At 45.1% G+C, this 16,428-nt stretch overlaps 1 protein-coding gene across 2 annotated transcripts; it reads left to right on the top strand.

Annotated features, from left to right (window-relative positions):
* The first annotated feature begins 385 nt into the window (after positions 1–385).
* LOC111150801 (selectin E) lies at positions 386–8,929 on the top strand. 2 transcript variants are annotated; one of them, XM_022508410.1, is made up of 13 exons: positions 386–437; positions 1,008–1,394; positions 1,919–2,026; positions 2,405–2,590; positions 3,357–3,542; positions 3,649–3,837; positions 4,774–4,962; positions 5,080–5,268; positions 5,477–5,653; positions 6,134–6,244; positions 6,979–7,000; positions 7,112–7,184; positions 8,059–8,929. In XM_022508410.1, exons 1-12 carry the CDS (start codon positions 401–403, stop codon positions 7,158–7,160), a joined length of 1,830 nt encoding a protein of 609 aa, XP_022364118.1. In that variant the 5' UTR covers positions 386–400; the 3' UTR covers positions 7,161–7,184; positions 8,059–8,929. The 2 variants fall into 2 exon arrangements, with proteins under 2 accessions (XP_022364118.1, XP_022364117.1); XM_022508409.1 differs by having other exon boundaries at positions 387–437; positions 7,115–7,184.
* Positions 8,930–16,428: the final 7,499 nt, after the last annotated feature.

The raw sequence follows: 16,428 nt of genomic DNA, 5'->3' as shown, positions 1-16,428 counted from the left end.
GGCACTGAAGCCAGGACATCACAGGACAGTAAGTGCAAAGAGCCTTTACAAGGCTGACCTTGAACCAGGGCTGTCGGTACAGAGATGCAGAAAGCCTTTGACAAAAGACCTGTGCACCTCCTTGTTGTATCCGAACGAGCTACACTCTGGTTTTTCTCTTTCACCTCCATGATGAAAATCTTTAATTTTGTATATATTCATTCCAGCCAACTTCCTTGAAACAAGCAAAGACGATGGCACTGTTACTCTTTACCTAAAATCTTAGGATGCTGCTGAAAACATCATGTAGAATGATCTCAGTAACTGGCTGCCTAGGATTTCTTTCTGTAATTAATTTTGTGCTCCCCCCCCCCAGAAAGGCATTTCAAGACTGAACTTGATAAAAAGAGCCCTAGAAGTCATGATCGCCTCACAGCTTCTCTCTGCTCTCACTCTTGGTAAGTCAATGTCGTTCATTAGATCAGGGTTTCTCATCCTGGGCACCACTGGCATTTCAGGCAGGATAATTCCTCCTCGTGGGTGGGGTGGGGAGGGGCGTGTGTTTTAGGGTGTTTAGCAGCGCCTCTGACCTCTCTGCACAGTGCAGTCTGCTGTGGGTTAGGGGCAGTTTAACCTCCATGTGCCTCCACTTCCTGATGCGTTAAGTGTTGATCATAAGTGGCCTATTCCCAGAGGCTTCGTGAGGGTCCACTGTCATGGAAAGGGCCTCACACAGGGCTTGAAAGTGCATATCAAGTGCTCGGTAACCTTACTTATTCTGACGATTACACTACTATAGGGATATCCTGGTAGATTGTGGTGGGTGAGTGCAGGGAGGCCCAACACCCAAAAGTATGCACAACAGCAGTTTCTCCCTCCAGACCCCTTCTTACTTTGGAAAAGGTGAAAAAAATTCAAATCTTTCCAAAGGCCCCTGGTAGATGAAAATAAAACTATAAAAAGCCCCGTGGATAGAGTCGAACTACAGCAGGACTAACCTCTCCTGCCTTCCCCACGTTCCCCTTTAGCACTTGTCCTGTTTGAAGAGAGTGGAGCCTGGTCGTACAACGCGTCCACAGAAACCATGACTTTCGACGAAGCCAGCGCTTACTGTCAGCAAAGGTACACGCATCTGGTCGCAATTCAAAACCAAGAAGAGATTAAATACCTGAACTCCGTGTTCAGCCATTCACCTACTTACTACTGGATCGGAATAAGAAAGGTCAATCAGCAGTGGACCTGGATAGGGACCCAGAAGCTTCTGACGGAAGAAGCCAAGAACTGGGCTCCCGGCGAACCGAACAACAAGCAAAACAATGAAGATTGTGTGGAGATCTACATCAAGAGAGACAAGGACACGGGCATGTGGAATGACGAGAGATGCGACAAAAAGAAGCTTGCCTTGTGTTACACAGGTACGGGGCTCGCAGCAGCCATGGGAGGGCATGTCGGGCTGTGGGCCTCTTGCCAAATTATTGACAGTCTGCAAAACCTGGTCTCTACCATGGTAATGTTATGCTCTAAAAAAATACCATTTTAAAACCATCTGCTTGGTAAATTACATCTTTTTGCTTCTTTGTGTGAGTGTAGGCAAGAATGTATGTAGCGAGGTAGGTCGACACGTATGTAGTGTGTGCTCATACAACGCATACTTGAGTTACTCACTTATTTGTAGAAGAGCTGTCTTGAAAGTCTGTGAGAAAGGGCGTTTTCTGTTCTTGATGCCAATAACAGCTCCACCCCCGACACTTGCACATGAACATCAAGGTTTAAAAGCTGAGCTTCAAACCCAGCTTTGTCCTTGGGCGAAGCCCTTTAGTTAAAATCTCTGGCAGTCCCTGTAACTGGTGACTTCTCTGTCATACACTGTTGCTCCTGAACCCAAAGGACAGCATTGTAAGCACGATGACGATCCTCTTCCTCGTTCTGTTTTCTGCAGCTGCCTGTACCCCTACATCCTGCAGTGGCCACGGTGAGTGTGTGGAGACCGTCAACAACTACACCTGTGAGTGCCACCCCGGCTTCAGTGGACTCAGGTGTGAGCAAGGTGAGTCCCCGCCTCACCCGTTCCTTCCCTCCTGTTGGTAGCGCCGTCCGTGTCCCAGCTGGCTTGGGTGTCCGCTCTGCCCATCCTCCCCTCCCTGGGACGTGTAGTGTCACGTGGTGGTTAAGAGCCCTGGTTTCAAATCCCAGATTGACCACTGTGACTTCAGACACCCCGATCAGGTGGTTAAACTCTCGAGTACCAGTTTTCTCGCCACAAAATGAGGGTGATAATGGTGTCAACCCCATGGTTAGGTCTAATTGAGTGACCATAGTGCCCGGCAGAGAGGAGGCGTTCGGTAAACAGTAGTGACAGTTTCCAGGGCTTCTTCCCTTCATGCTGGGCCACAGAGAGCAGATTTGATGAGGTCTCTCCTTTCAGTTGTGACCTGTCAAGTGCAAGAAGACCCTGAGCACGGAAGCCTGGTCTGTGCCCACCCTCTGGGACTCTTCAGCTACAATTCCTCATGCTCCGTCCACTGTGAAAAGGGTTACATCCCAAGCAGCACAGAGGCTGCGCGGTGCACTTCTGCGGGGGACTGGAGCGCCCCTCTTCCAGCCTGCAACGGTAAATGCCTCTGAACACACACCACCCTCTGACTTGTCCCTCGTGGCCTCGGTTTTTTTTAATGCAACTAACAGCACTTTCCAAACTCCAGGGAAAGTTTTTTTTGTTGTTGTTTTTAGTAAGATTCTCCCAGCCAACAGGTGTGGTCAGTAGGGTACCTGCTCGGTTTCAGAGAGGTTTTTTTGGAAAAACCACCGGGTTTGAGATGGGTTCTTCTGAGGCTCTGGTGATTTGTAAGAGAGTGCCCATGGTGCTGGGACCACACTCGAGAAACCTTCCTGATGTCTCCCACTTGGCCTCTCTCCGTGCAGCAGAAGAATAAGACCATGGTAGTCAAGCAGTCCCAGCAGCTTTTTCTCTCTCAGGCTTATCTTTGTAGGCTGGAGATGAAAACTTTTTGCATCCAGTCCTGCTGGGTGGACATCAATGAATGTCCTGTGTATGTCAGTACTTTTGTTATTACAACGATCATAAATCCTGACCGAGAATCTGGTTTTTTCTGTTTTTGCCTTCCGTAAAATAGATCAGAGACATGAGAGAGATGTGATAACATAGATCAGAGACCACCTAGCATAGCCAAAGTATAAATCAGTCAGAGAAGATGGAAGTATGAAAAAGGCATAAAAGCTTTATCATGTGTGTGCATATCCCCAGTAATTAATTTAGGACTTTGGGATCTACAGTTTGAAAGCTGCTTCCTTTGCCTGTTATAAGTTCCAGCTCAGTAGAAAGTAAACATATTCACGGTACTCGTTCAAATCCCCAGTGGTTGAGTGCAGTGCACTGACAAAGCCCGCCAATGGCACTGTGGACTGTCTCGAAAGCTCTGGAAGCTTCCCATGGAACACAACTTGTACCTTTGCTTGTGAAGAAGGATTTGAACTAATGGGCTCCAAGCGCCTCCAGTGTACCTCATCTGGGAACTGGGACAACAAGAAGCCAACATGTAAAGGTACAGTTGCTCCATGTCAAGATTCACTGTAAACATTCTTCTCCTCAATCTGTACCTGAAACGGTCAGGCCAGACCTGCTAATGTTCATGGGTGTCTGTGTTACAGCTGTGACATGTGAGGCCATCGGCCATCCTCAGAACGGGTCTGTGAGCTGTAGCCACTCCCCTGAGGGTGAGTTCACCTTTGGGTCCTTCTGCAGTTTCACCTGCGAGGAAGGCTTCCTGGTGCAGGGAGCAGCCCAACTTCAATGCACCGCGCAAGGGAAATGGAGTCAGCAGGTCCCAGTTTGTGAAGGTAAGCCCAAGAGCATCTCCTTTCTACACCCCTTCCTTAAAGGGCAGCAGTCTTCAAACTAGGGCAGTTAAAATGAAACCAGATGCCCACTTTAATTAGAGTAATCAGATTTGATGGGCAACATTCTTCTTATGTTTTTGAGTTTCATATAAAAGAACCAATGCTTATCCAGGGAAAGGATTATATGTACTAAGAGGGGATGTTTTGCTGGTTTCTTCACTGTGCTGTGCTAATATGGTTTCGTTGGCATTGGCATGGAGTAGGCAGAAACCCTAATCTAAGAGGAAATCACATGAGAACACTTAAAAGTAGCATTATGAGAACATGACATGATTTTAAAACTCTTATAATCACTTTTCTTCTGAAACTGCTCATAACTAGCAGTGAAGAGAATGTACGAAGTGTGATGTCATATGTAAACACACTAAAATTTAATCCACTTTAAAGCAAGAGTAGCGATGCTGAAAACAAGCAGTTTTCATTATCACATACTGGTACTTTTGTCACCAAATATAGCACAGAATGATTTCCAGTGTTAAGAAGCCACAAGACCAAAACCAAACTGCAAAGCAGACACATTTTATGGGCTGCCTTCTTACCTTCCTTCTGTGTTTTGGCATCATCTGTTAGACGCAGGACCCAAAATTTGCTCTCTGACTACATAAAATCTTTCTCCTGACTGTAACTTCTTTCAAATGTCAGGACAGTGCTCAGGAAACACTGGTTCTATTAAAGGTTGTCCTTTACTGAGTGCCATTATCAACGAAGGGACTGGCATTCAAAGAAGACAGTCATCTTCCCAACTGTCCAGGGAGGAATGAAGAGCCTTGAGGTCTCTAAACATTGTTTTGCCCAAAACGAAGGGGTTAATTCATCAAGTGAATGAACTCTCCAGTTCCGCTGCAGTATTTTCTGACCATCATTTTGGTGTTTCAGCTTTTCAGTGCAAAGCCTTGTCCATCCCAGAGAAAGGCTACATGAATTGTCTTCCAAGTTCTTCTGGAAGTTTCCAAAGTGGGTCCAGCTGTGAGTTCTTCTGTGAGAAGGGATTCGTGTTGAAGGGATCCAAAAAACTCCAGTGTGGCCCCACAGGCGAATGGGACAGTGAGGAGCCCACATGTGAAGGTACAGTTTTTGTTTTTACTTCAAGATAAAAACTATTGAAGACCTAGGGACTTGATTACTTGAGAAAACTGTTGCTTCCTGATACAGACTTCTAATGTGCTCACTTGTGTCTTCCAGCTGTGAAATGCGACGCTGTCCGGCATCTCCAGCATGGCTCGGTGAGGTGTGCCCATTCCTCTGTTGGAGAGTTCACCTACAAGTCCTCCTGTGCCTTCAGCTGTGAGGACGGCTTTGAGTTACATGGGTCAGCTCAGCTCGAGTGCACCTCTCAGGGACAGTGGACGCAGAAGGTCCCCTCCTGCCAAGGTAGGGCTGAATTTAGACTTTAAGGAGTTAGGTCAAATACTTCATGTGGGTTTGAAGCTAGATTGCCCATGGGGCTTGACCCTAATTTCCGACACGCTGAAAACTAGGTAATGCTTATAAGTTATGTCTATTGAAGAGTTTTCAGCCAGTTTTAGACCTTTTCCAGGAGACCTTTGTTAACCTCTCCCCATGTGTCCATCATTTGCAGTGGTACAATGTTCAAGCCTGGCAGTTTCCAGAAAGACGAACATGAGCTGCAGCGGGGAGCCCGTGTTTGGAGCTGTGTGTACGTTTGCATGTCCCGAAGGATGGACACTCAATGGGACTGCAGCTCTGACCTGTGATGCCACAGGACACTGGTCTGGGATCCCACCAACCTGTGAAGGTGAAGCCCTGACTGGCGCTGGCTGTCTGGGAGGCTAGACAGAAGAGGGGGAAAGTAACAAACCATTCGTTACGTTCAAACAAGAAAGGTTCTTAAGGTTGAGAAGCTGGTGAATAGTTTTATGGTGATAGAAAACAGAACAGCTGACATGTGGATGGAATGGGTAGAATTCTGACAAGTGGAAAAAGGGGAGCTCGAGGTCAAAGTCGGGAAACAGAAGACAGGTGAGGGAAAGAGCAGGCATGCAGTCTTGACCAAGGTGCAGTGGGTTCTGGGAAGGGCTTGACAGGTTAGAGAGCTCCCGACAGTGGTAGGAGACAAGCTGCCGCAGGTGGTTTGGGTCCGTCTCAGAGGACTTTAGTGCCTCTGTGTGTACTGAAGTAGCTCATCAGTGTGCAAAGGAAAGGGCAAATGGACAGAACAGAAAGACTTGAAATTCAGTTCCTTCTCGTGACAGTTCCTCCCTCTTGGTTTCCCTAGCTCCTGCTGAGTCCAACACTCCCCTGGCAGTTGGACTTGCTGCTGCTGGGACCTCCTTCTTGACATTAGCCTCGTTTCTCCTCTGGCTCCTGAAACGCCTGAGGAAGAAGGGTAAGGGAGTTTGGGAGCATACTCCAAAAATGTTTTTGAAAAATATATTTTTTTTCTCATCGATGAGTCATGTTCTCTCTTGCACATTTAAACAATAATTAGACTCGAGTTACCAGATAAACACTAATAAACAGTATAATTGAGCTGTGGTCTTAGAGGAAGATTTTTAGGAAATACACATTATTGAACAGTGGACAACTCCAAGAGATACCATTCACGGGGAGTTCTGCATCTCCCCTGGTCGTTGTGCCGTGAGGCTTTGGGTTTGTGCTTCCAGGAAATGGTTAAAATGTTTCCAAAACATTCTTTTGGAATACAGGCTTAAATATGGAGTATCTCCTGGGGACTGTCCCCTGCAAACACATATAGCCACACTCACAGCTTGTTTGGCTTATGAAATATTTAACACTTTTTAAAATCAAGTTCTGACATTTATAAAATGAGAACTCTCCCATAAAATCTAGGTTTGGGACTTCTCTTGAAAAACTGGCAGATCAACTCGGCAAGCTGAGCCTGCGGCTGTCGCTAGCATTAGGAAGCTGCTGGGCCCTTAGGATGAGTGTGTGCTTCGCACATCCCCGCCTTGCCCCAAGCTGTGTTTGTGCTCTGATTATCACAGGGGCCCTGAAGACTTGGAGCTTGTAGTCCCTGGTGAATAGAGCCATACTTTTTCTGAATGTGATATGTCCTTCAAAGTCCATTAGTCCAAATTAATGGTCTTCTTTTTCTTGCAGCAAAGAAATTTGTTCCTGCCAGGTAAGTTGCAGTTGCATTCTTGTCCAAAGCATGCCACTGAATATTCTACACATTTTTCTCTGTTCGTGTTGGGAAACAGAGCTTAATCTAGTGTTCTTGTGTGTTCCACAGCAGCTGCCAGAGCCTTGAATCCGACGGATCCTTCCACATGGCTTTGTAGTCATTTTTAGTCCAAAGGAATCAGGTAAGACTTAAAATCCCATATGATTTTGAAAGAACATAACCTTTCTTCATGTTCTGTTGCTCCCTGAGCTCTCCAAACCTGCTGGTTCTTTGGGGGAGAATCACCACCTTTGTGGTGTTTTATGAAAAGTTATTTCATTTCTTTGCAGAAGGAAAAGAAAACATAAACAACACTTGGCCTAGAGTCATTTCACTTGTGAAAGTTAATAATAATGATGATGATCGTTAACCCTTATGTGGCACTTACTATCTTGTAAGAAATCTTGCCAATTGCTTATCATGTGGGTAAGAATATGAGCAACAGACAAGTTACATAAACTTGTTTAAAATCTTAAATCTAGTGAGTGGCGTAGCCAGAATTCAAACTCAGGCAGAATCTGTGTTCTTAGCCACTCTGCTGTGCTGAGAATTGGAAGGGTCAGCTCTCCCCTGAATATATTTTGTAAGTTAATAGACTTTATTTTTTTTAGGCAGTCGTAGGTTTACAGAAAAAGTGAGCAGAAACTAGAATTCCAACATACTCCTTGACCCTTCTATGTCCTCTTTTAGTAACAACTTGTGTTAGTGGGGTATTTTGTTACAATTGATGGGTCAATATAGATACATTGTTATTAACTAAAGTCCATCATTTACATTAGGGTTTCCTTTTGGTTTTGTATATTCTATGGGTTTTGACAGGTGTATAATGACGTGTACCCACCATTCCAGTATCATACAGAATAGTTTTGCTGCCCTAACTAAATAGAATTTTGTTGTTCATGCTTGGACTCTCCAATGAGAGAGAACACAGTGGTCTGGGCTAGAAGGTGAATTTTGTTGTTGCTATTAATGCAGAATATTAAGGGTCCTTGACAGTATGCATTCTTTGTTTGCAGGAACACAGGTACCTCCAGGGGACTAGACCAATAGCCTGATGATGGCAGCGACAGAAGGGGATCCTCTGGTCTCTGGTGCTTCTCAGCTCCCACATCCACCACCTTGACAGCTGAGAGCATGGACCCCATGAGGACTTCAAAGGCCCAGGCTCTAGTGGGCAAGGCCAGCCTGTCACCAGCAAGACTCGGCTTTCTCTTTCCTGTTCTCAGCATCTGGAAAGTGCTGATGGAGGAAAAGGATATTTTCTTCTGGACAAAAGTGAAGAGACTCCGGCTCCAGCGTCTCAGGATTCCTGTTCTAACTGTCTCCCTGCTCACTGTGAGATCTCAGTGGAGAAACATGGTATTTTGTGGTATTGTTTCTTTCTGTGTTTCAACTACTGATTGATTACATGGCTGCTGTCCTCGGGATGAATAACCGTCAGGAGTTTAGGGAAAACAAAACAACTTGGCCAAAGATACTCTATTACCAATGTGCAAAAAATGACCATTTTTAAAAGCCCACAGGCGAGTGCATGGGGAAATCCTATTTAACACTCTGGGCAAAGATTACTAAGCAGTCTTAATCACTTTTATCCCTGTGGGATTCAGTGCTTTATAAAGTGTTCCTAGAGATTATGTTCTTTTATTTGCATTGGCTAAAGAACAACCTTCCCTAATTCTTAATTCAGTGTAAGTATTGTAGGGACTTTAAAATATGTGCAGGTTAAGACTACGTTTAGGGTAAATGTTACTTAAACTAGATCTTTATTTATTAACAGGTTCTGTAGTAAATTTATTTCAAAAAAGGGCAAATGCTGTCCCCCAGCAATATATATTGTTAACCAGTATAAAGTCGAGATTTTTACTATAGTTACTTTTAAAAACATGAGTAGCTGGGCACCTGGGTGGCTCAATCCATTAAGTATCTGACTTTGATCTCAGCTCAGGTCTTGGTCTCAGAGTCACAAGTTTAAGCTCTGCATTGGGCTCCGTGCTGGGCGTGGAGCCTATTTAAAAAATAAATAAATAAAAACAGTAGTATCAGGAGAGTAGAATCCCAATGGCATACACTTGTACAGTGTCAGCTTTGTTTTCAGAAGGATGTGGCTTTCTATGACAAAAACTTCCATTAGGCCAAGTGTTCTGATTTGAAAAAAGCATAAATGCAAACAAATAAAAGTACACTTTCATGAATATCTTTGTTGAAAAAAAAACAGGTAGAAAATGGATGTGCTTTCCATTCCTACAAAGATGTTTATCAGATGTGATGCATCAACATATCATTCTTGCATATGACATAAGATTTTAAATTCATGATGAGAACTCTCCGTGAAAAGGATTTATCCAGTGGATTTTTTTTTAAGTGAAGGCTTTTAATATTAATTCCTTAATTGTGTTATTCTGTTTGTTAGGGTGTTCATGAAGAAAGGACAGTCTGTATGAATGAATACTTATGTTTATTTATGAGGGAAGTTAAAATTCCTATGGAATCTTCAGTTATCAGTTGATCATTGGCAGTGAGAAATTCTTGGCCCATCCATCACCAGAGCTTCTCACTCCATCTTGCCAATGATATGAGAATCAAAACTCTCTAATCTAGCTAGATTCACTAATCTGGCATGTACTGAAAAATCAGTTTTGGAGAAGTGCTGGCTGCATGTTGGCCAACGCAAAGCCAAAAGTCAACAGGGAGGCATGCTAAGGGTCAGAAGGTCAGAGATTTTGACAGGGCAAAAGAACTCTAGGGAGTAAGGGAGAGAAAAAATAAACAACTCTGCAAGCAGGCTACCTATGGAATAGCTTATTATTTTCTCTGAAATTGCTCAAATTTTGTACATATAAATATTTATATATACTGCAGTGGAAATAGCTGTGTGAAATGTAAATATGGTCTGTGTTTGGGTTTAACAAAGTATTTTAAATTATGATTTAAAATATTTTATAGTTTTTAAAGTATGTATTTATTTAAGCTTATGCCATACCTATTCTGTGTTTGGCATGGCAGTACAAAGTTTGATAATAAACATGTTTATATTTAGTTCTGTGTGTAGGTCCTTTCTTAAAAATTCTATTCTCAGGGGCACCTGGGTGGCTCAGTGGGTTAAAGCCTCTGCCTTCGGCTCAGGTCATGATCTCAGGGTCCTGGGATCGAGCCCCACATCAGGCTCTCTGCTCAGCAGGGAGCCTGCTTCCCTTCCTCTCTCTGCCTCTCTCTGCCTACTTGTGATCTCTCTCTCTGTCAAATAAATAAATAAAATCTTTAAAAAAAATTCTATTCTCACAGCCTATGTTTTTCTTCCTTCCTTTAATTCTAATGAACTAATTATTGAGTAATTGCTTAATATCTGTCTTTTCTGCTAGATTCTAAGTTCCTTAAGGGTAGGAGCAAATTATCTTGTTCATTGCTGTATTTCTGGTATTTAATATATACCTGATATGCCACAGATACTCCACAAATATGTTTTGAATGAATGAATAGATAAGTGGACAAACAAAGGCAGACACGCTCACGATAAGGAGCAGAACCACTTTTCTTAAAAGGAATGAGTTGTCTCAGAAGGCAAGGTTCAAAATCCTGTCATAGAGACAAGATAGGTTCGACAACAGTACAGAACAGAATGGAAATGAAGAAGAAATGAAGGAGCTAGTTAATGGCCTGGAGGTTCAATGAGGTACAATCGACAAGTGCTGCAATGAGGTAGTCGAGCACTAGGTCTACAAGAGGGGGTGAACTACGGGGGTGGGGTGCTGGAGTATGTGATTTCAGAGTTGATACAGTTTGGGGTGAGGTCAAGGTTGAGGCTGTGTCCAGGGGAGAAGGTAGTTCAAGTGGAGGAGAGGAGGAGGATGCTATTGGAGAACAAGCACCTTGGCTGTGGGGTTCCTGGTCGTTGTGTGAGACTGGGTGTTCCTTCTACCCATGATAAATTTGTGTTGGAAACTGCAGTGAACACAACCTTGGCTGGCAGCAGTGAGCAAGCTTTGCAGTCATCTGTGATGGGGATGGGCACAAGGGAAGGACAGTGGTCCTTCCTAAGGACCTAAGGCTTCTTCTGTTGATGGTATTCATTGACCCTTGCTTCAACCATCCCATGGTGGGCAAACAGCCCTCCAGCATTAGTTTCACTCTCTCTGGGGTTTTGCAATGGTTTATAATGTTCACCTACTCATTCTAGTTCTGCCCTTTGGGGACCACAGAATAGCCAAATAACCACTCTTCTCCTGATCACCCTTCAGGTGGCTGCTAACATGTCCCATGACCTTGCCTACCCCACACCTTCTCTTTAGACTGAATGTGCACTATTTTTAAAATTTTATTATTGAGGTAAAGTTTATATAACATGAAAGCAACCATTTTAAGTGTATGATTCAGAGAGGTATTTAGTACATTCATAGTGTTGTACAATCACCACCTCTATCTAGTTAAAAATATTCTCATCAGGGTCGCCTAGGTGGCTCAATGGGTTAATCCTCTGCCTTCAGCTCAGGTCATGATCCCAGGGTTCTGGGATCGAGCCCCGCATTGGGTTCTCTGCTCAGCAGGGAGCCTGCTTTCCACTCTCTCTGCCTGTTTCTCTGCCTGTTTGTGATCTCTGTCAAATAAATAAATAAAATCTTTTTTAAAAAAAAATCACTTAAAAAAAAAAAAAAGGAAAACCCTAAACCCAGTAACAGTCAGTTTCCATTCAACTCTCCCCTCAGCCCCTGGCCACCACCAGTTTGTTTCCCATCTCTACGGACTTGCCTATTCTAGGTATTGCATATGAACAGATCGCACAATATCTGGCCTTCTGTGTCTGGAATCTTTCCCTAAGTGTGAGGCATTCAAGGTACAACCACACCATAGCATGTATCAGTACTTTGTTCCTTTTTATGGATGAATTATATTCCATGGTATAGATGAATGTGCAGTAAATTTAAGCCAAATTTCTCACTGTAGCTTCAAAATGTTTTTAACCAATAAAAAATCCATCCGTATGACTCAAAAGCATCCATATGAAAAATGCCTTGATAAAAGCCAAAACCCACAGCACCGATGGACTCGGTGAGAGGACCTTCAGAGGGGCGAAGCTGTGGTCTGAGTCCTTTATTTTATTATTTGTTTGTTTGTTTGTTTTTGAAGATTTTATTTATTTATTTGACAGAGATCACAAGTAGGCAGAGAGGTAGACAGAAAGAGGGGGAAGTAGGCTTCCTGCTGAGCAGAGAGCCCGATGCGGGGCTCAATGCGGGGTTTGATCCCAGGACCCTGGGATCATGACCCGAGCCGAAGGCAGAGGCTTAACCCACTGAGCCACCCAGGCGCCCCCTAAGTCCTTTAGAAATCTAACTTGATATAAGGCCAGAATTTAAAAATGTATAGAAAAGTTGTCTATCTGACAATGTCACTAAATAACTCCTCCCTCTAAAATCCAATTTTGGATGGACCTAAGGTCTCTCCTTCTAGGACCTGCTGGCGCACCATATAAGCATTGTGTGAGTCTGGAGCTTGAATGTCAGATGACCTAGACCAGCTTTCTGAAGAAAGCCCTGGATCTTGGTTTTCAAAGAATAAGAATGTCCAAGAAACAAATAGAACAAAAAGATATCCAACAAAATAATGAGACCAAAAAAGATTAAGTCTTTCCTTAAGAAAGAAAAGGATATTTGCAGTTTATGACCCAAAAGGGGTTTATTTACCCATTTACCCAATGGCATTTATTAATGCTGGACCTTCTTCTTCTGAAAATATAGAGAATGAATATCCTGAAAACGCACCTGCTGTAATATTTTTAATTTCTAGGTGGATTATAATACCCTGTTTAAATGACTGGCTGAGCATACAAAAAAGAATGGAAATCTCAGAGGACAAAAGTGATTAGGAAGAAGGTGCTGGGCCATGTAAGATTTTGTAAGCCAGAGTAAGGACTTCAGATTTTACTCTGTGTAGGATGAGAGGCCACTGCAGGGTCTCACTTGTGCTCTCTCATGCTGGTTATTTTCTTCCCCTCTGCTACCCTCCTTCGCTACCCGTCCATTCTCAGGCCTCCTTGACCTGTGCCCCAGAGGCTGAGCCCTGCAGAGTGCCTCACTGGGCTGGTGTCTGATTGGTTTGACTACTAAGAGGCTTGTACAGGAGATCAAAGAGCAAGAGAAGAGAGCGGTCACCCACCCTCTCCCTGTGCAGGTGTTCTTTCTAGAAGCATTGTATCTCTCCTCTGCTACAGGCTCTTAATGGGTTGCAATTCTCATTGGATCCTGATAACACCGTCTCCTCCCTTGAATCTTCAGTCCCGGGGATACCACTTCCTCCGGATACTTTCAGTCTCTGGTTGCCTTGTCCTCTCATTTGTTTTCTTAGCCCTGCCCAATCTGTGGTAGTGGTCCCTCTAGTAAAGGCTCTTCAGTGGGTGAAGATTTAACTCATCTGGGGTGAATTCTGTTTCTGGCTGGGACCCTGACTGATACACATTTTAACTGAATCATTTAAGTTGTTTTGTTGAAAATAGGCCATAAGAGGAAGAGAGTAGACACATGGGATCTAGATGGGGGGCTTTTGCAATAATAGACGTGAAAGATGATGGTTGTTTGGGTGTATACTAGAATGGAAGTGATTGGATATTTTGATGGCATACCCAAAAAAATTTGTTGACCTTTTGGGTATAATTTGTCAGAAGGAGAGGGGAATCTCAATGAACTCTAAGGCTTTGGCTTATGTCACTTGAAGAATGGAATTATAATTACTGAGATGGCAAGAGGCTTGGGAAGAGGAATTCAGAAGTTCAGTTTGGCATGTGTAAAATTTGAGAGGCTTTTTAAACTACTGAATGGAGATGATCAGGTAGGCATTTGTGGCTGGGAAGTCCTTGCTGGAAATAGAAATGTGGCAGTCATCAAACACTTAGATGTTCTTCAAGATGACGGCTAGGATCACCAAGTCAGAAAAGAAGAAATCCGTGGTGATCCCTGGAACACCCTGCAGGCTTACAGAGTGGAGAGACGACTGCAGACCAACAAATGACACAGAAAAGGAACAGTCCATGAAGTAGGACGAGAGCCAGGGGCTGACTGGACAAATAATGTGAGCACAGAGAATTGGTTGCTGGCTTTTCTGAAGTGGAGGACCTTGGTAGGAACAGTCTCAGGGAATCAGTGTGATTGAAAGCCTGATTGGACAAGGGTCAAGAGAGACTTGAAGGAGGACACTCAGAAATAAAAGTGTAGATATTCCTTCAGGGTATGATAGCAGGAACAGGCACTTCATGGAGCTCCCTGGCTCCAGGTTTGTCCCCACTTCAATTTGTCTTCCAGAGCCCTGGCAGAAGATGTGCCCCCTAATCATCGGGCTCATGGGCTTCAGAGCTGACTGGCCTGGGTTCAAAATCCCAGCTGTGCCTCTTTCTAGCTTTGTGACCAAGCACAACTTTCTGAAGCTCCATGAGACTGCTTTAAAATGGGGATGATGATAGTGCCTGCTGGGGAGCAGCAGTGCTTAGCCTTCCGGAATGTTCAGTAAGGTGACCCATGGACTGTGTTGGTCAAGTTCTCCAGCTACCGCTGTTGTTACTCATTTTTCTAAAATTTAAATATGGGCAGGGAGCGGCAAGATGGCGGAGGAGTGGGAGACTTAAATTTCCTCTGGTCCCAGGAGTTCCGCTAGACAGTTACCGAACCATCCTGAACACCTACAGACCCAACGGGAGATCGACGAGAAGAACAGCAGCGATTTTAGGAACAGAAAAGCACCACTTTCTGGAAGGTCGGACGCGCGGAGAAGTGAACCTGAGGTGATATTTGGGCGGATAGACCGTGGGGTGGGGGGAGCCTCCGTCATCCACTTACCGGCAGGAGAGAGAGCCGCGGGGCGAAATCAGACGGATTAGAAGTCTGCGCCCCGGCGGGACGTCGCTCCAGAGGCTAAGCAGGCACGGGGTTGTGCGTGGAGCCCTCGCGGGGACCGTGTGGTCCAGGTCCCTCAGGGTCACAGGAAGACCGGGGGTGTCCGAGTGCGGCAGAGCTCCCGGGTATCGGAGCGGGGCAGCCGGGGTCGGAGACAGGCCGAGGAGGGAGCTCTCAGCTCGGGGTTGCCATAAACTGTGGTCTGAGGCACAGTCGGGCCACTGGTCTTCGAGCGGGGACCCCAAAAGGGGCAGATCCGGGGAGACCCCCTCCGTCCTCTTCCAGGAGGAGCAGTGTGGCTGCGCGGCACGAATCCGCTGGGTTTGGAGACTCCACACGGGGCCGCGCGCCAGAGACAGAAACGCTGGGTCACAGACCGGAGGAGCCCGGAGCGTGGCGGGAGACCAGACCGGGAGACAGGAGGGACTGACAGCCTTTCTACGAGGTCGCACTGAGGAGCCGGCCGAGCTCTGGGCTCCTCCGGGGGAGACTGGGCGGCCGCCATCTTCATTCCCGTCCTCCCAAGTGGTACGGAAAGCGCTCAGGGAACAAAAGCTCCGAGCGCGAACCCGAGCAGATTGCTGAGCCCGGCCCCTGGCAAGGGCGGTGCGGTTCCTCCTCCGGCAAAGACCTTAGAGAATCACAGCAGGCCCTTCCTGCAGAAGATCAGCAAGAACGTCCAGCCAAGACCAATGGGCAGAGGACATGGACAGACACTTCTGCAAAGCAGACATCCAGACGGCCAACAGACACATGAAAAAGTGCTCCACATCACTCGGCATCAGGGAAATACAAATCAAAACCGCAATGAGATCCCACCTCACACCAGTCAGAATGGCTAAAATTAACAAGTCAGGAAACAACAGATGTTGGTGAGGATGTGGAGAAAGGGGAACCCTCCTACACTGTTGGTGGGAACGCAAGCTGGTGCAGCCATTCTGGAAAACAGTGTGGAGCTTCCTAAAGAAAGTTGAAAATGGAGCTACCCTATGACCCAGCAATCACACTACTGGACATTTACCCTAAAGATACTAATGTAGTGATCCAAAGGGACACGTGCACCCCAATGTTTATAGCAGTAATGTCCACAATAGCCAAACTATGGAAAGAACTAAATGTCCATCCACAGATGAATGGAAAAAGAAGATGTGGTATATATATACAATGGAATACTAGGCAGCCATCTGAAAAACAAAATCTTGCCATTTGCAAAGACATGAATGGAAGTAGAGGTTATTATGCTAAGCGAAATAAGTCAGAGAGGTAAAATTATCATATGATCTCACTGATTTGAGGAATTTGACAAACAAGACAGAGGATCATAGGGGCAGGGAGTGAAAAATGAAACAAGATGAAACCAGGGAGGGAGACAAACCATAAGAGACTCTTAATCTCAGGAAACAAACAGAGGGTTGCTGGAGGGGAAGAGGGTGGGAGGGATAGGGTGGCTGCGTGGACATTGGGGAGGGTATGTGCTATGGTGAGTGCTGTGAATTGTGTAAGACTGAT

This window comes from Enhydra lutris, unplaced genomic scaffold (assembly GCF_002288905.1).
Source record: "Enhydra lutris kenyoni isolate GAN:26980312 unplaced genomic scaffold, ASM228890v2 scaffoldscaffold24, whole genome shotgun sequence".
NCBI classification, from domain to species: Eukaryota; Metazoa; Chordata; class Mammalia; order Carnivora; family Mustelidae; genus Enhydra; species Enhydra lutris.
The sequence above is the reverse complement of the archived record's forward strand: the minus strand, read 5'-3'. Positions and strand labels throughout refer to the sequence as shown.